Source organism: Microcebus murinus, chromosome 4, assembly GCF_040939455.1.
Source record: "Microcebus murinus isolate Inina chromosome 4, M.murinus_Inina_mat1.0, whole genome shotgun sequence".
Classification (NCBI taxonomy): domain Eukaryota; kingdom Metazoa; phylum Chordata; class Mammalia; order Primates; family Cheirogaleidae; genus Microcebus; species Microcebus murinus.
The window spans coordinates 16,150,238-16,169,829 of record NC_134107.1 but is presented as its reverse complement, the minus strand read 5'-3'; the positions used below and the strand labels follow the sequence as shown (position 1 = coordinate 16,169,829).

The following is a 19,592-nucleotide window of genomic DNA, read 5'->3' as shown; positions in this document are numbered from 1 at the left end:
ATTAACTGACTTAACTGACCAACACTTAAGCACACTATAGTAGTAACATTCATTGAGTGTCGAGCCGGTGGGAGGGGCGTGAAAGGGATGAGTATAGTCACACCTATTGGGTGCAGTATGTACTGTCTTGGTGATGGACACACTTGAAGCTCTGACTCGGGTGGAACAAAGGCAATATATGTCACCTAAACATTTGTAACCCTGTAATATGCTGAAATAAAAAATATGGAACACTTCACAAATTTGTGTGTCATCTTTGCACAGGGGCCATGCTAATTTCATCTGTATTGGGCCAATTTTAGTATATGTGCTGCCAAAGTGAACACTACACTTGAAAGCTTTAAAGGAAAAAATTTTATATGATTTAAATAAACAACAAATTTGGTCTCTATTCTTGTTCTTATTAATCTACTTATTTCATCTCTGACTTTAAGCACAAGTATTCCATTCACCCACTTGCTTCTAGAAAGCACCCAAATCTCTCCTAATTCATTTATAATATTAGTTCAGAGCAGAAACCTCTAAGAATTGTTCATGGTCCTTGACAAACTTCCCTTTATACACTAAGTGCCAGATATTATGTAGTCGAAGTCACTACTCTTTCTTGAGCATATTTGCCTGCATATTCTGAGTGTAACACAATATGGGCATTTTGATTTGACTCACCTAAGTAGAGAGAGTGAGCTTCCCAGAGCAATGATCTTCTTTTTTAAAAAAATCAATTTTATTGTGTATACTTAAGGTATACAACATGATGTTTTGCAGTACATATAGATAGAAAAAGGCTACCCCAGTGAAACAAATTAACATCTCCATCATCTTACATAGTTGCCCATTTTGTAATGGCAAGAACAGCTGGAATCTATTGATTTACCATGAATCCCATACACAATACAATTTTATCACCTATAGTTCTCATGTTGTGCATTAGACCTCTAGACTTGTTCATCATACATATCTACTAGTTTGAGATGAGTCCTCCTCTGAAAAGTTGTCTTCACACCAATCTCTATTGATATCCCTAGCAACAAATGATGGACAGCAGCCTCTGGGAAATGAAATGTCCTCCTGATGCAGTCAGTACAGCAAGGTCTTGCAGAGGGAGTTTTGGTGTGTCTCCTTCAGATGTTGCTGAGCTGGGGCTTGTAATATGGACCTTGTGCCGTGTTGGCAAAAATTCTGGTTATTACTCTAGTGGAATATAACCCTTCCCTTCATGGTTCCATGTTGTAGAAGTTGGCTTTGCAAAGTTGGGAGGCTAACAGTGTGCCTCCTCAACTTCTTTTTTCAAAACACCACAGATCTCTTGCTCTTTTCCCCAAAGATCTTGCACATAAAGGCAAACCAAAGCTGTGTGAAACCAACAGACCAGATACTGGAAGGTGGGTTAGGTTATGGAGGCAATCACCTCTTCCCACCCTTCCCATTATCCTCAATAGAAGCAAGACAGCGAGAAAGATGTGGATGAGGTCTGATTTTCAGAATCCAATCTTTTTTCTTCCCTGCATGTGCAAAAGAGCAAATTACTAGTATGGAGGGAAAGAAGCTGTTAGGATCCTTCCTTTTTAGGATGATCTGTGTCCTCTCTCCTGCTCATTCTGAGGCTTCAGTGAAACATCCCAACATTGGTTCAATGTGGGCACTTCTTGGCCTCACTTTTATAGAGAAGGAAGGAAGCTGAGGCTCGGCATGTCTGAATTAGATAGACATTAAGCCCAGAGCCTTTTCACTCCCACGTCACCACTACTACACATCACCCTCAGTCTACCATCCTCAGAAAAGAAAGGAGGGTTCATTAAAAAGATATTTTGGGTCTCAATTCCACCGTATGGAACAACTAAGAAGGGGAATTGGACGTTCTCCCGGTCCTTGTCCTCATCACCCTGTTCCTAAGTGAGTCAAAAGCTTCATTTTGGAGGGAAGAAGAGACACTAATCAAAGGTACAGGGAGAGAAGAGGCTAATGTTGAGATAGTGGAATAAAAAGCTTGTGTGTTCCTTCGCTCGCTGCACCAGCACAGTGCAAGGTTACGGGGCTTATTTCGCATTTACTTTCCTTGTCTTCTCCAGGAGTCCCGCCCCTCTTAGAACATTAATTCGGAATCTTTTCTGATTGGATTGAAGTCATTTTCATCATTAATTGCTCCTCCAAGGCCAAAGTCCACTGAGATTGTTCTGTCACTATTAACATAGTGGAGCCTCTGACCCCAGTGGAATTCATATCTCACAAAAATTGACTGCAACCAAAGAGTGGGGTCCTTCCTTTCCCCCCTAGCAGAAACCTGACCCCCAGCCACCCACTCCTTGTCCTTCCGCTCTCACACTCAGCCAGGCAAAAAAATCCAGGATTCAAGGTTGTCTGCTGCCCTCGTATCTTGGACTACTTTCTCAACCTCTCTGTCTTGTTGCCCCAGCTGTAAAATGTGTGTGTTGTATGAGGTAAGCAAAGATTTTTTTCTGATCTTAACACTATGGTTATTATTTTGCAATGTTGTATGTGATAACAGACGTAGCCTTCACACACACTTCAGGATCAGGTACAAGGGGAAAAGTTCGGAGCACCAGCATGACTTAGCATCCTAAGTGGTTTTCTCTGGGATTGTGGCTGAAGGGCTGGCCGTGATGACAGGGGAGCACAACACAGTGTGTTGTGGTGAGGACGATGGTCCCAAACTAACAGCATTTGAATCTTAATTGTACCACTTACCTGTTGTGTAACTATTATCAAATTATTTCATCTTTCCCTGCCTCCACTAATGTATCAGTAATTAAGTAAATAATAGTACTTACTTTATAGGGTTTTAAGGAAAAATTAAGGGCTCTTCCTTTGCTCTGCCACAGCTGAGACAATCTATGTGTCCTTTCTCACCTAAGAAGGGCCTGTCCTTGATCAGAATTCAGGCCACTTGGTTGCCCTGTGCCCTCACCATCCTGCTGAATTTCAGAACATACACAGTTTTGTAGTTTATCCAGCCTTGTCTCACCATTAGGGTGGGAGCTATAGTTTTTTCAGCTTTTAAAAATCCTAAATATAAGCAGAAGTGAGGTTGCCTTTCTGTAATTTAGATATACATAGTTATAATTTCTTGGAAAATAATTACTTAGACAAGTTTCTGGTATGTGGTAAGCACATAGAATTATGTTGTATTAAATAAATAATGATCTAATAGTGCATTATGCATATACAAATGTGTGCATAAAATATTTAGTAGAATAAATTTTTTCCTAAGGTTCTATGTCAAGTCCCATTCCATACGGCTCATACTCATTAGACAATGGAGAGAAAAATTTCTTTCCATGTTGTTCTACTGCAGAAATGTGTGTACTCCCTCTCCCACAAAAAAAGACTCTTATTAAATCCCTTAATTCATTAAATCTCACAAATTCATTTTGGACTTTTCAGACTAATTTGTCCTATATACTAGTGTATACATACCTACATTACAGTGTTAGATGAAGCTTGGCTCCATATAGAGTTTTTACTACCCCAGAATTACACATGGTAATACATTATGAAAATACAGCCAGACAAGCTGGGTATAGTGGCACAGGCCTGGAGGAGGCTACTCAGGAAGCTGAGGCAGAAGGATCATATGAGCCAGGAGTTCAAGACCAGCCTGAACAACATAGTGAGACCTTGTTTCTAAAACTAATATATATATATATACACACACACACACACACACACACAGACACACACACACACACATATGGTCAAATGCTAACACATGCTTTGATAACACATAAAAATAATTAAAACAAATAATCTGCAACTTATCTGGTAGGTGATTTTGAAGTGTAAGAAAAATAGTCCTATTGTATAGGACAGTAATCTAGATGGAAAGATGGAAGTTAAAAGAGATGACAAATCCATACCAGACATATTTATTTCAAAATGTTCAAAAATGTTTCCCTCCTATGCTGGTGAAAAAGATTTGTAAATTGTGAAAAGTCTGGAAAAGATGTCCCTAAATCTGTTATGTCTTTAACACTTGTAGAAGGAAAGGACCACAACTTAATATCTGAGAGAGAAGCTTATTACTCAATGGTTTTCAGGCTGCTGGTGCAAAAGCAGGGCACATTCTCTCTTGTCCTGGTCAGGTGGGCCCTATGGGCCTTAGAGGTGGAGCTTTCTCAGCATTCTATTTCTCACCTGTGACAGCCAACCTCAGCCTTGCCTCTGTGGCTGACCTTACATCCCAAAGTGTTCTTTACCTGTTTACCCAATGTCTGTGCAATCATTGTATCTTGGACATAAATAACTTCTTTTGCTTTCACAGGATGATAGCTGGAAAGAATTTGGTTTGAATTTCAGATGAAACTTTTGACTTTTGAGTTGGTGCTGAAACAAGTTAGGACTCTTGGAATGGAATGATTGTATTTTACAATGTGAGAGAGACATGAGATTTGGGAGGCGGTGCAGGGATGAAGTGCTATAGATATAGATTGCATATAGTTTGCTAGTCCCTTCCAAATCTCATGTTGAAATGTGGTCCCAGATGTTGGGGGGGGGCTGGTAGGAGGTGTTTGGATCTTGAAGACATGGCTTGCTGTGGTCCTTGCAGTAATGGCTCTCTCTCTCTTTCGTTCCCTGGAGAACTGATTGTTGAAAAGAGCCTGGCACCTCCCTCCCCTCATTCTGATCCTCTCTTTCACCATGTGATCTCTACACGCCAGCTCCTCTTTGCATTCTGCCATGAGTGGAAACAGCCTGAGGCCCTCCTCAGAAGCAGCTCTGGCACCATGCTTCTTGTGCAGCCTGCAGAACCATGAGCCAAATAAACCTCTCTTCTTTGTAAATTACCCAGCCTCAGGGATTCCTCTATAGAAAGATAAATATGCTAAAACACTACCAGCCTCCGTGGTAGCACACACTTCCTAACGTGTGAATAGATCCTGAGCTCAGAACAATATTCCGTCCTTATCCAAGAGTAGAGGAACTTAATTTCTTTGACCCTTCCGCAGCAACTGTGAGTCTTTACTTGTGTCTTGAGATTGGCAGGTTTTATTGCCCCTCCACCAGCAGCTTAAGGGTTTTAAGTTATAGAAGAGAATCTAGGCAGGGGTTGGGCTTCATACTTTTCCCACAGTGACATTCCTTAGAAAACGAAGGCAGGCACTGTCTGGTCTTCTGTTTGCCCCCAGTCTTTACTGTTAGCACCTGGAGAAGCCGCTGGACAGAGTCTGAGTACTTGAAGCTCCTCTTGTGTCTGCAGCTCCCCGAGATTTTCTGTTGTCATGCTAGCTCACATTCAGCCTTCAGCAATGCAATAAAATTTTAACTGATTTATATTTATCTGCTTGTATGGAAGCCACCATTCTTCCCATACTCTGCCAAAGGTGAGAAAGTCACTATATCCTTTCTTACCTCAGAAGAGTCTGCCCTTTTTTGGAATTCAGCCTGTTTTGTTGTCCTGTGCCCTCAGATTCTGAATGAGTTCTAGAACATGTATGATTTTACAGTTTATCTAGCCTTGTTTCATTGTTAGGGCAGGGTGACTTTTAAAATTCTAGACTTTCTAAATTCTAGGCAGAACGGAATTAAGGTTCTATTTTCTTAACTGAGATATTCATCTTCTGAAAGAAATTAAGTCTGTTCCATTACCCATAACTACTTGGACTATAAAATTTAAACTGATTGTTTTTCTGTGTAAGGGGCAGGTTATGGTCTGAGTTTATTTATTTTGTCAACTAAATTAAAGAATAAATATGACATGACTGTCTTACATGACCATTTATTATGGGTAGGATTACCCACTGTCATAAGTCTACTCCACCTGCATTATGATGCATTCCTGAAGGTTTTTGTTTGTTTGTTTTGTTTTGTTTTTTTTGTAAGGAGAAAAATTCCAGTGAGGATACTAAAGAACCGAACATTTGGAAAGGTCTGAGAGACCCAGAAGACAAGTAGTCTTTATCTTGATTGGCATGGAAGAGCCATATTCCCATGAATTTAAAGAACCCACACATTACATCTTGAGTGGAGCTACAAGTTTATTTTCTCTGGGTTTTGACATGACAGGCAGTCTCAGTTACATCCCCAAAATATTTGTATGTCATCTTCCAGCACAAAGACATTTGTTTCACTTATAATTTACTTACAAAAGGAATATTCCTGATAAGATTAGCATGATATGCCATTGTCTTAGTCTATTCAGGCTGCTATAATAAAAATACTATAAACGGAGTGGTTTAGACAATAAACATTTGTTTCTCACAGTTCTGGAGCCAGTGGGAATATATCTGGCACCCTTCTGGCACCCTCCCACCGTAATCTGTCCTCTTGTCATAGTACCACATGATCTGGAGGAAGGCCCCAACTCCCCAGCTTCTCTTTGGAGAGGAAAGGAAAACATTGGTCAATTTATCAAGAAGATATAAAATTTATATATATATGAACCCAACATCAGAATAAATGAAGTAAACATTGATGGAACTGAAGGGAAAAATAAACAGCAATACAATAATAGTCAGGGAATTAAATACTCCACTTTTCATAATTGATAATACACCCAACCAAAGATTAATAAGGAAAAAGGAAACTTCTGAGCACTCTTGGTTCCAGAATGGTGGCATAGAGGCAAGCTGGTGTCTCTCCCCACATTAAAAATAAAACAAAACCATAAATAAATACATAGCACCACGAGCTATACCAGCCACAATGCAGAGTTTGAGTCTGAGGATAAGAGTTCCTGGGGCCACAGTGAAGAGGAAAAGCTCTGAGCAGACAGTAAGATAATGGACTTCCACAGTTACAATGCTCTTCCCACTGATTCTGCCACGCACCAAATGCACAAAGAATCTCCTTGCAGCTCACAGTTTCTATAATAAAAAAGTGAAAATGAGGTGGCCAACAGCTTCTGCACCTTCTTGGGTTCTCTAGCAGGAGACATGGCCTTTCATGAGTAGCATTGTGACTGCCTGAAGGGAGAAATATTCCTGAGGATAGGCAGAGACAATCAGAAACCATCCTCATCCGCAGAAACTCTGCAATGGAACCCAGCCAAAGGAGATTCCAAATCAGAGTACCTGTGGGAGGTTTGTTCTACAGGTACCCTGGGCACAAAACCCTAGTGAACCTTCCCACACAGCAGGGGTAATCCCTTTGGAACCTCCCCCATTTGAGACAGGCAATGCCTTGACCATTTACTAGAGTTGGGACAAACCTAGGTTAAAATGCCCCCTAGTTTAGAATGTTAAAATGCCACCTAGTTTAGAATGTTTAGAATGTTTCACAATTGCAAAGATGTGGAAACAACCCAATTGCCCATCAATACATGAGTGAATTAACAAAATGTGGTATATGTATACCATGGAGTTCTACTCAGCCACAAAAAACAATGGCGATCTAGCACATACTGCATTACCTGGATGGAGTTGGAGCCCATTCTTCTAAGTAAAGTATCACAAATGGAAAAACAAACGCCACATGTACTCACAATTAAATTGTGTACTAATTGGTACTAATTGATTAACACTAATGTGCATATATGGGAAGTCAGGGTGTCGGGCAGGTGGGAGGGGGAATGAGGAGATGGTTAAATCCACACCTAACAGATGCGGTGCATGCTATTCGGGGAATGGGCACACTTGTCAGGTGGTGCAAAGGCAATTCAGGTAACCAAAGTGTTTGCATCCTGTGATACTCTGAAATAAATAATTAAAAAAAAGAAGATGTTGAGCAGTAGTGCTAGTGGTGACTGGTAGAGATGGAGGATAGACCCCTGTATGTGGAGCCACAGAAGACAGTGAGGGAAGTATCACCCTGGATAAAATGATATTTCATATAGAATTTTAAATGACCATGATGAATGTCCATGCCAGGCATTTGTTAGAATTCAGAAGTCTGTGGGTTTTTTTGTTACTATATATAATACCTGAAAGTATTCTATGCCTTGTTAAAAACCACTTCAACATTTTATATTCAGCATATTTCATAAAAAAACATGGCAAAGGTGTAGTTAGTGTCTGCTTCTTGGGTAATCCAACAGAGGAATTTCAATGGATATCCCTACTGGGACTCTAGCCAATAGAAAGAAACGTATCCTTCCTTTTGCTGCCACTGGCATTTCTGACTCAAGGGTCACAGAACATATACAGCTAGTAGATGCCAACTTGGCACAAGATTTGAATCTAATTAGAAAATTATAGTCTGTAAATCATACCAATTAGTCTGAACTTGCTAACCATTTCTTGCCCCCTCACAGATACATTATGGAATAACAATCTTTAGTTCACATTGAACCTATGCTCATGTTTAATAACAAGAAGTATAACTAACATTTTTTTAGTATTTAATATGTGCCAGACATTGTTGTTTTTTACACCTATATTTTCTCACTCATTTGATCCTCTCAATACATAATACTTCATTGCACATGAGGAAGCTTTGGCAACAGAGAGGTTAAATAATTTGCCCAACTTTCTAGTTGATTAAAGGCAGATCTTGGATTTTCATCTGAGGAGTCCAGCTCCACACTAGTCCCTATCCTCTACTGCCCCATATTCGGTGTTTATATAATATTATTGATATGTTTTATTTTATATGAATAGGTGATCACGTATTAGAATGTAAGCCCCACAAGGGATTTATGTTTTGCTCAGTATTTGTCCAACACATCTAGAACAGTGGCTGGCACACAGTAAGCAATCATTTACTATCTATTGCTGCTGGGGAAATGAGGAAATGATTGAGAATCAGATAGATCTGTTTGGACAAAGGGCATGAAAATTTCATGTTAACAAGCAGGACAATCTCGTCTCATTTCGATGTCACTAATTCCAGACTCTACAATTTTCCTCAAGAAAATGCATTTTTCAAAAGAAAAGAAGAAAGGAATAGAAAAAGGAAGAACAAAAATTAGCATTAGTATTACAGTTAACAATAATTTCTAAATTTCTAGAGGAGAAAAAGTATAGCATTCTCAACACAAAGAAAAGATAACATGTTTGAGGTGCAGGATACTCTAATTACCCTGATTTGATCATTACACACTGTATGCATGTATCACAACATCACATGTACCCCAAAATATATATGACAATGATGTGCCAATAAAAATTGAGTAACATTAAGTAAAGATTATGTAGTGTGTTTTATTGGTATAATTGAATATTTGTCACTATTGATCTATCTTTTTATCTTTCCAACTATCCCCTCTCCATGTCCTATGACTGATGGACCTTCTATCTTAGCTTCTGCAATCAAATATAAAATTTCTTTATGGTGGGGTGCTTATGACGGTGGAAATTAGCCCAACCTTAGGAAGATAATGCTGCTCTCACTTTCTCTGAGTGGCAGTGAGGAAAAATGCTACCATCAGTTCATCTTTCCCTTATTAACTCTCCCAGGTGTCATCTACACCCAATATCACATAATTGTAGGTAATATGTTAATATGGTTATTAAATAGAGATCAAAGGGCTATCCATGAAACAATCACTTCAAAATACCTACAGAAGAGATAGGACACACTTTGGCCACTAAATAAAGAGGACACAGAAAAAGAGAGGGAAAAGTTATACTACCCAGGAGATAGTGTCACATCCTGGCAAAACTGACAAGACCTGTCCACGGGCAGCAATCCATATGTGAGATTCAGGATTTCCAGGAGGAGCACTAGGGCAGCACGCAGCTGAATAAAAAGTGTCCCTGAGATCTAGGTGTGTAGGAACTTGAGCAGAGCCAGAGGACTTACTACAGGAAGGTCTGACCACACGAGATCTACTAGATTGGAAGGAAAGTTTGAGTGCAAACCTGTTAGCCATTCACACTTTCTTTTTCCAGAGTCAGAACAGCATGCCCTCCATTCCTGCTGATTACAATTTATTCTTTCTCTCTGTCTACCATCCACTCCTCCAACCACACGCACAGCCCACCCAACATTGACTTATATTCAGGGCTGGTTTCACAGAGGTATACAGTTCCACTGGTTCCAGTCACAGGGCATGGGGATATAATGCAGAGTGTGACTCATTTTCTGTACAAATATATTGGCTCTGTCTGTATGCATATAGATGGGGAAGCCAAGGTTTTCCATAACCTGGCAGTGGAAGTAGCTGACACAGGAGGCAAGGCCTTGGCCTCGGTACTCAGGCAGGGTGCCACCCATCCGCATCTCTCCAGTGTGGTCCATTAGGCACCAGGACACAGGGGTCCCTTCTGGCCCTAGCAGACAGGTAGTGGGGAAGGTCTGGATACAGCGCTCGATGAATCTCTGACTCCTCTCATTGCCACCAAAATGCCAGAATTTATTCACCAAGGCAGCATTGGTGATTTCCAGAGATGAGCGTTTAAACATCTCTTGGTTACTGTTGGTAAAAAGGGGAAAGAAACAGCCCATAATATCACACATACTGTGAAGTATTATATTTATTTTTGCCCAAATTGTCTTGAGAGGCAAACAGGAGCAGGGGTAAGGGTATGGTCTCAGTAGCTAGACTGCCTGGGTTCATAAACTGACTAGCTGTGCCGTCTCGGGCAAGTAACTTAATATCTTTATGCCTCCATTTCTTCTCATATAAAAGGAGGATATTGTTAAAGGACAGATATGAATATTATAACTCTTGTATGAAAGGTACCTAGGACAGCACCACACAAACAATAAAAAATTCATAAAAACTAAGTATTGTTCTGCTGGGAGCAGTGGCTCATGCCTGTACTCCTGGACTCTGGGAGGCAGAGGCAGGAGAATTGCTTGAGTTCAGGAGTTTGAGACCAGCCTGAGCAACAGTGAGACCCTATCTCTACTAAAAATTGAAAAATGAGCCAGGCTTGATGGTGCATGCCTAGACTCACATCACTTGGAAGGCTGAGGGAGGGGGATCATTTGAGCCTGGGAGTTTCAGGTTGCAGTGAGCTACAATGATGCCACTGTACTCTACCCAGGGAGATAGAGTGAGACTCTATCTCAAGAAAAAAATTAAGTATTGTTCTTCTCAATATTGCTGTGACTCTCCATGTAAGATGAGGCAGGTGATATCACCCCCATTTATAGATGAGAAAAATGAGTAAACAGAAAATAAATGAATGACCCAAAGCACATTTTAGCAGGCTATAAAGCCAGAGCTTCAAATCATGGGATCTTAGAATGTGGGTGTCAAAGGAGTCCTTGGCCACTATGTTGAACAAATAGCAACATGGAGTGCAGATGACCACCCTTACAGAGGACCGAGGTCTGAAGGCTCCTGCAATGGTGTAAAGGGGCTGCAATAGGCATCCTGCAAAGAGCCCAGGATGTGGAACTGGAAGATCTAGACTCAAACCCTTGACCACGCACACAGTGATCAAGCCACTTCATCATCAGAGCCTGCTTTCTGCCAGGAAATGGGGAGAATGTCTTCTACCTATCACACAGGGTGGACAAGAGGATCCATGAAATTCTAGATGTGGAGGTGTGTTTAGGTTGAAAGTGTTTTACAAAGTGAATAAAACTCTTCTGCGTATATTAGAGCACAGAGGACCAAAGGATTGAGCATTTCCACATCAAATCATCATCATTGGTTTTCAATTCTACTTAATATTAGACTAAAAATGAATGAGGGGAATATATAATATGCTTAAATTATTTTTATTGGAAAACCTCTGCTCTGTGAAGTGAATTCATTAGATCCTATTTATTAAGCACCTACTAGATTCCAGGTACTGATCTAGCTATTGAGGATCTATCAGTGAACAATACAAAGAGGAACCCTACTCCTGTGGGATGTAAAATATTGTGGGGAAGGATTCAAACAACAGGCAAGTGGATAAATATGCAAATAAGCTGATTTTGGATAATGAAAAGTGCAATAAAGAAAATAAACCTTGAGTTTTATAATGAAGAATTATAGGAGAAGGTGGTTTTAGATAGGGTGCTTTGGAAAGAACTGTCAAAGGAAACAATATTGGAAAGTATGAATGGCAAACAGGGAAAAGTATGTGAAGATCAGAGGGAAGAAGTTTTTAGGCAGATGGAAAGCAAATGCACTGATCCAGAGGTATGTGTGAGTATATGAGAATCATGTAGCAGAAAGGCCAGAGCTGCTGGTGGGAGTGAGCAGAAGGGATAAGGTGAAGTTTAAGAGGTGATGGGTGCAGGTCATGTATAGCCTTTGAGACCCAGGAAGGACTTTGGATTTTATTCAAGTTCAGCTGAGAAACATTAGTGGCTTATAAGCAGGAGAATGACATAATTCACATTATGTACTAACAGTATCATCCTGGAAATGGATTGTAAGGAGGCAAGAATGAATGTAGGGAGTGAATAGGGAAGGCTATTTCAGCAGGAAAATATGTGAGTAGTAAGAGTATCTTTCACCAAACTCACATAGCCTTGGGTTTTCCAAATTCAGGACTTAAGTTCTTGTTCTCCAGCAGGAAAGGAACCAGTTTCCTTGCTGTCTTGGGCATCATATAGAGAAGGCACTGCGTTGTCTTGACCCCAACGAATTTGGCAGCTGCAAGACTTTGTATCACCTCATCCAGGCTGAACTGTGAACCTAGATGGGAGTAAAGAAAGGAGAGAAGTAATTGCCCAGTTAGAAGCTACAAGAAGTTGCCCAATGAAAATATGTAGGGTTTAGAGTCAGACAATCTTGCTTGAAGTGTTGGCACCAGCTCTGTGGCTTTGAGAAAGTCACTCCCTGTGAATGTTTTCCTAGGTAAAACAGAGATAATACTTAGAAATACTTAGTGTATTTAGAAATACTTTAGAATAGAAATACTTAGTGTATTACTGTGAAGTCAAAGGAGAAGCAGTATTTTAAAATAGTAGCCAATCTTGATTGTGCACATACTACACTCCCAGGTATTGATTTGATACTTCAGTTAATCCTTATATTGAACCTATGCTTTCGTGTCTTTTACTATCATTATTTTTATATATGAGGACACTGAGTAATAGTTAAGACACTTGCACAAGAACACAAAGCAAGTAATAGGCAGAGAAAGGATGCCACCCTGGGGAGTCTGGCTCAAGAGGCCAGCTGTGCTCCTAACTGCAGCTACTGTTGTCCTTGGTGACCTGGGAGGTGCTGTGTGGCACAATGAGCTGCCTTTGTTATTCCAGGAATGAAAGGCTGGGGAAGAAGCTCTACTCTCAACATGCAACCACCCTAAAAGATCCTGAATATGTCTGAAAAATGTATCATGAATTCTCAGCTAATAAGAAATTACATTCCTCACAGTTCCTTATATCATCCCCATAGTTTATAATATTTGAATTCTGCTCCCCTGAAGAGGTGGTGACAGCTAGTGCAATAAATGAACATCAAGCTGAGAGTCTAGAATTTGGTAGAAAGATGTAAAAGTTGTAGAGGAATGTGCTCCAGATGAAAAGTGACCCTACAATGTAGATACAGGTGATCCCGAAAGCCAGCCTATATTCCAGTCTCCTTACTTTGGATCTGCAAATGTTGTTTCCAATTGATGACATCTGATGTGCCAAGACATTCTTGACAGTTCTTGAGATCTTTAGAATAGATTAGGTAGGTGTTGGTGTAGTGATCAAAGTCATCTGTCATCTCCTGTTTTGTTGGACAGCATAGAATAAATCAAATTGTTTATACCAAAAGATAGAAATATTTGTGTTTAGTATTTCATTACGCCATGCTACTTTATTAACTTAAATGCCTATTTTTAATGTATTATAATTATTCCTGAATCCTGTACATCATGAAAACAAATCAGAGACTCAAGTTATGATTAAAAAAACAAACACTACTGAACCAGATATCTATATGTTGCATTACAATTTCGAGTTAACCAAACATGCACTGGTTTAAAAACGATTCTTCTTTAAATTCTGTAATCTTCAGAAGAAAGGAAAGTATTATTGTCAAAGACAAGCTTCTGTTATGAAAGTAAAGCTTACTATATTTCAAAGAGTTTCACAACAAATGTACTATGAACATGACAGTATTAAGACTTCCATCTACATGTGATGAAGCTACACAAAATGAAGACATGGAATGTCTTTAAAATGTAAACCACAATGCACTATTTTTTTTAAAAGAAAAATCATTTGCCTTACCAGCAAAATCAAAAGGTGACATTTGTTCAAAAAGATTTCTCAAAGTTAACAAATATAAAGTGGGATTATTTGAAAATGAAGGAAGGATCAAAAGACAACTACCCAGCTATGATAGAATAGCTGGAAAATTTTGCACAGAAATGTACTCATAATTCAACAATAATATAAGTAACAGTCAGTGTTTTTAAAATTATATTACAAAAGCACCTATTATTCCATTTTTAGAGTTTCATTATTAATTTAAATTTCTTCATTTTTATGATCTGTTTAGTATTTCTGAAATAAATTTTGTGATGTACATTTATGGTGTACACGATCTTATGGAATATATACAGAGAGTAAAATGTTTACTATAGTGACATAAATTAACATGTCCATCATCTCACATAATTACTCTTTTGTTTTGTTTTGTTTTTGTGACAAAAGTAGCTAAAATCTACTCACTTAGCAGGAATCCCAAATATAGTACAATTTTATTATGTATAGTCCTCATTTTGTGCATGAGTTCTCTAGCCTTATTTATCCTACACACCTGCTACTTTGTACTTCTGACTTACATCTCCCCATTTCTTCCCCTTCCTCCAACCTTGGTAGCCAATATTTTATTCTCTATCTCCTTATATTTGAATATTTTTTTAAAAAAGATTTCACATATAGAAGAGATCATGTGATATTTTTCTTTCTGTGTCTGGCGTATTTCACTTTGAATAATGTCCTCCAGGTTCATCCATGTTGGAGCAAATGGCAGAGTCTCCTGTTCTAAGGCAGAATAAAAATATTCCAGTGTACACATATATCACAGATTCTTTATCCATTCATCTGTTGCAGACTTAAGGTATCTCTATATTGTCACTATTGTGAATAATTCTGTAATGAATATGGGAATACAGATATCTTTACAAGATGATGATTTCATCTTCTTTGCATATATACCCATAAGAGGGATTGCTGTACCCCAAGAGGGTTTGCTGGGTTATGTGCTAGTTCTATTTTTTATTTCTTTAGAAGCTCACTGATTCTGTTATGTGGTGGGGACCTGTATTTTTCCCTCAGTCATCTACAGATAGATATAATTTTTAGGTCTTCCATTCTGATTTCTATGCCTTTTATTTCTTTTTCTTTTTTGATTGCTCTTGCTAATACTTTCAGTATTATTTGAATATAAGCGGAGAGAGTGGGTATCCTTGCCTTGTACCACATCTTAGTGGAAAAGCTTTCACTATTTCCCCATTGACTGTAATGTTATCTGTGTATTTTACAGGAATGACCTTTATTGTGTTGAGAAACTTTCATCCTATACCTAAACTATTGAGAGTTTTTTTGTTTTTGTTTTTGTTTGTTTGTTTTTATCAACAAAGGTCATTGGCTGGCCCAGGCAACTTAGGCAACTTGTAAGACTCTTTTTTTAATTATTATTTTAGAGTATTATGGGGGTACAAGTGTTAAGGTTACATATATTGCCCATGCCCCCCTTCCCGCCTCGAGTAAGAGCTTCAAGAGTGTCCATCCCCCAAACGTTGCACATCTTACTCGTTGTGGTTGTATATACCCATCCCTCCCCCTCCTGACACCTGATAAATGTTACTGCTATTTGTCCATTTAGGTGTTGATCCGTTAATACCAATTTGCTGGTGAGTACATGTGGTGCTGGTTTTTCCATTCTTGAGATACTTCACTTAGTACATGGGTTCCAGCTCTATCCAGGAATATACAAGAGGTGCTATATCACCGTTGTTTCTTATAGCTTAGTAGTACTCCGTGGTATACATATACCACATTTTATTAATCCACTCATAAATTGATGGGCACTTGGGTTGTTTCCACAGCTTTGCAATTGTGAATTGTGTTGCTATAAACATTCGAGTGCAGGTGTCTTTTTCATAAAGTGACTTTTGATCTTTTGGGTAGATGCCCAGCAGTAGAATTGCTGGATCAAATGGTAGATCTACTTGTATCGCTTTGAGGTATCTCCATATTGCTTTCCACAGAGGTTGGACTAGTTTGCAGTCCCACCAGCAGTGTAGGAGTGTTCCTGTCTCTCCGCATACGTTGTTTGGGGACTTTTTGATAAAGGCTGTTCTCACTGGAGTTAAGTGATATCTCATTGTGGTTTTGATTTGCATTTCCCTGATGATTTGAGATGTTGAACATTTTAAGACTCTGTCTTAAAAGAGAGAGAGGAGAAAGAGAAGGAAGAAAGGAAGGAAGGATGGAAGGAAGAAAGGAAAGAAGAAAAGAGGGAGGAAGGGAGGGAGGGAAGGAAAAGAAAGAGGAAGGAAGGAAGGAAGGAAGGAAGGAAGGAAGGAAGGAAGGAAGGAAGGAGGGAGGGAGGGAGGGAGGGAGGGAGGGAGGGAGGGAGGGAGGGAAGGAAGGAAGGAAGGAAGGAAGGAAGGAAGGAAGGAAGGAAGGAAGGAAGGAAGGAAGGAAAGGTAGGATATTGAACTTTGACAAATGTTTTTGTACATCAATGGAGATGATCACATGGTTTTTATCTTTCATTCTGTCAATGTGATGTCTCACATAGAGTGATTTGCATGTGTTAAGACAGCCTTGCATGCCAAGGATACATCCCACTTGGTCATGATATATAATCATTTTTGTTACATTGTTAAATTCAGTTTGTTAATGGTTTATTGAAGATTTTGGCATCAATGTTCATCACCACAGAACTTGGCCTGTAGTGTTGTTTTTTTGTAATGCCTTCGTGTGCCTTAGGTATTAAAGTTATGCCAGCCTCAGTAAAATGTGCTTGTGAGTATTCCCTCTAGCTCTATTTTTTGGAAGACTTATTCATTTTTCTTGAATGTTTGGTAGAATTCAGTCATGATGTCATCTGGTGCTTGGCTTTTCTTTGTTGGTAGGTTTTTGAATACTTCTTTAATCTCTTTAATCTTTTAATTTATTACTGGTATGTTCAGGCTTTCTAGTTCTTCCTGATTCTGTTTTGGTAGCTTGTATTTTCCTAGGAATTTATCCATTTTCTCTAGGTCTTTGAATTTGTTGGCATATAATTATTTGTAATAGTCCCTCATGACCATTTTTTATTTCTGAGATGTCAGTTGTAATGTCTTCAATTTCATGTCTTATTTAATTTATTTGAGTTTTCTCTATTTTATTCTTAAACTAGGTAAGAATTTGCTGATTTTATTTTTTTCAAAAAACCAACCCAGTTTGAATGATAATTTCTATGGTTTTTATACTTCCTATTTATTTTATTTCTGTTCTAACCTATATTATTTCCTTTTTTTCTGCTAACTTTAGGTTTAGTTTGTTCTTTTTCTATTTCTTTGAGGTATAATATTAGACTATTTATTTGGAATCTTTCTTCTCTTTTAATACAGACATTTACTGCTGAAAAATTCCCTCTTAGAACTGCTTTTGCTGTATCCCATATGTGTTGGTATGTTATGTTTCCATTGTTATTTTTCTTAAGATAGTTTTAAATTTTCCTTTTCATTCCTTCTTTGACCTCCAGTGCAATTTCCTCATATTTGTGAAAGTTCCAAGAGTCCTCCTGTTATTGATTCCTAATTTCATACTTTTATGGTCCAAAATTATATGATTTAATATTCTTATATTGGTTAAGACTTATTTTGTGGCCTACCATATGGTCTACCCTGTAGAATTTTCCATGTGTGCTAGAGAAAAATGTATATTTCCATTCTGCTGCTGCTGAATAGAAAACTCTGAATATGTCTGTTAAGTACCTTTGGTCTAAAGTAAAATTCAAATCCAGGTTTTCTGCATGAATTTTCTGTCTTGTTTATCTATCTATTGTTGGAAGTGGGATATTGAAGTCCCCTACTATTATTATATTGCTATCTATTTCTCCCTTCACTTCCATTAATAGTTGCTTTATGTATTTAGGTGCTTAATTGGATGCTCATATATTAAGAATTGTTATGTCCTCTTGATGAATTGACACTTTCATCATTAAGTAATGACCTTCCTTGTCTGTTATGACAGTTTTGAACTTGAAGCCTATTTTATCAGATGTAAGTGTAGCCATCCCCACTCTCTTTTAGTTAATATTTACATAAAATATCTTCTTCCATCCCTTCATTTTCAGCTGATGTGTAATCTAAAAGCTAAAGTTGGTCTCTTGTAGGCAGAATATAGTTACATATTGATTTTTAAATCTACTCATCAGCCATTCTGTTTCTTTTGATTAGGGAATTGAATTCAGTGACATTCAAGGTCATTATTGATAGGTAAGGACTTACGACTGCCATTTTGTTATTTGTTTTCTGGTTATTGTATAGCTCCCTTGTTTCTTTTATCCTCTAGTATGGTCTGCCTTTGTAATTTGGTAATTTTCTGCAGTGCTAAGCTTTGATTCTGATTATTTTCTCTTTCTCATTTCTATATCTGCTGTAGTGTTTTGTTTTGTGGTTATCATGAGGCTTACATAATACATCTTATAGTCACAATGGGCTGTTTTTAGCTGATAACAACTTAACTTCTTTCACATGTAAGAAGTCTAGACTTTACCCTTCCCCCCACAATTTATGTTTTTGATGTTACAATTTACATCTTTTCATATTATGGATTCCTTAAAAACTTATTGTAGCTTTAGTTATTTTTGACTATTTTGCCTTTTAAGTTCTTCACACTAGAGATATATATGATTTACACACCACTATATAATATTGAAGTATTCTGGGTTTGTATTTACCTCTACCAGGGAGTTTTATACTTTAATATGTATTCATGAAAGTAATTGTTGTACCTCCTTTTCTGCTTAAAAAGCAATATACACTTACATTTTATTTCTTAATAATGTATATGAAAGTGATACTATGTGAATAACATTGATATTTTTGCATCCTTGGACTTTTATTTGACATTTTTAATGTGTTTCAAATGTAATCATATTTGAAATGTATTAACCACCTTGTTTGAATTGTTTTTTAAAGTCTGGCATTGAAAATATATTCCCGAATGTAGACATTGTAACTTGTTATTTATATTTCCCTAATATTCTTCATATATACTTCATACATTTTTAGGTTTTAGTTTCTCATCTTAGATTGTATCTCTAGACCTTGTCAGCTGTAGAAATCTATTTACCTTCAAAATCCAGTTTTGGTGAAATGTCTGTCTACCAGGAAGGTTCTCTGGTCCTCTCCTCACAACCCCTGATATCTCTAGTTTTAATCATCTCTCTGCCAGTGCTACTTCTGTATCTTAAAGCATAGTCTTAAGAAAAGAGCATAAATATTCTTTAAACAAGAACAATTTCTTAAAACAAAAATATAAGTTTCTTGTATGTTCTTGTCCATTTTCACACCATGTTGACATTTATCTACTTCTCTGTGATTTCCTTAGGCTGTTAGAGTCTTGAGGACAGGGACTTGTTGACCATCACTATGATTAATTTCTGTTTTCCTGAGTCTACCATATGGACAGGCACATGGTAAACACATAGAAAATATAAACATAGAGGCATATTTATTCCACATATAGCAACTTACCCGCTCCTGAGGGCGGACAACCACTGTGTTAAAATCAGGCCACTTGTCCACCAGGGCCTTTAGATTGAATGGGTTTCCCTGATTCATATGGAAGACGGTTCCATAAAC

General features: G+C 38.2%; 1 protein-coding gene and 1 non-coding gene across 3 annotated transcripts in view; both read right to left on the bottom strand.

Annotated features, from left to right (window-relative positions):
- Positions 1-219: 219 nt before the first annotated feature.
- Positions 220-326, bottom strand: LOC142870746 (U6 spliceosomal RNA). Its single transcript, XR_012919090.1, has one exon. It is a non-coding gene; the product is annotated as a U6 spliceosomal RNA (small nuclear RNA).
- Positions 327-5,975: 5,649 nt separating this feature from the next.
- LOC105863142 (glycine N-phenylacetyltransferase-like) overlaps positions 5,976-19,592 on the bottom strand; it is a 32,352-nt gene continuing 18,735 nt past the window's right edge. For both annotated transcript variants that reach the window (XM_012749928.3, XM_012749929.3), the window contains exons 3-6: positions 19,485-19,592; positions 13,378-13,504; positions 12,307-12,478; positions 5,976-10,309 (exon numbers count right to left, since the gene is read on the bottom strand). In XM_012749928.3, coding sequence (XP_012605382.2) covers positions 9,907-10,309; positions 12,307-12,478; positions 13,378-13,504; positions 19,485-19,592 — 810 coding nt within the window. In that variant the 3' untranslated portion in view covers positions 5,976-9,906. The remainder of the gene's footprint in view (positions 10,310-12,306; positions 12,479-13,377; positions 13,505-19,484) is intronic.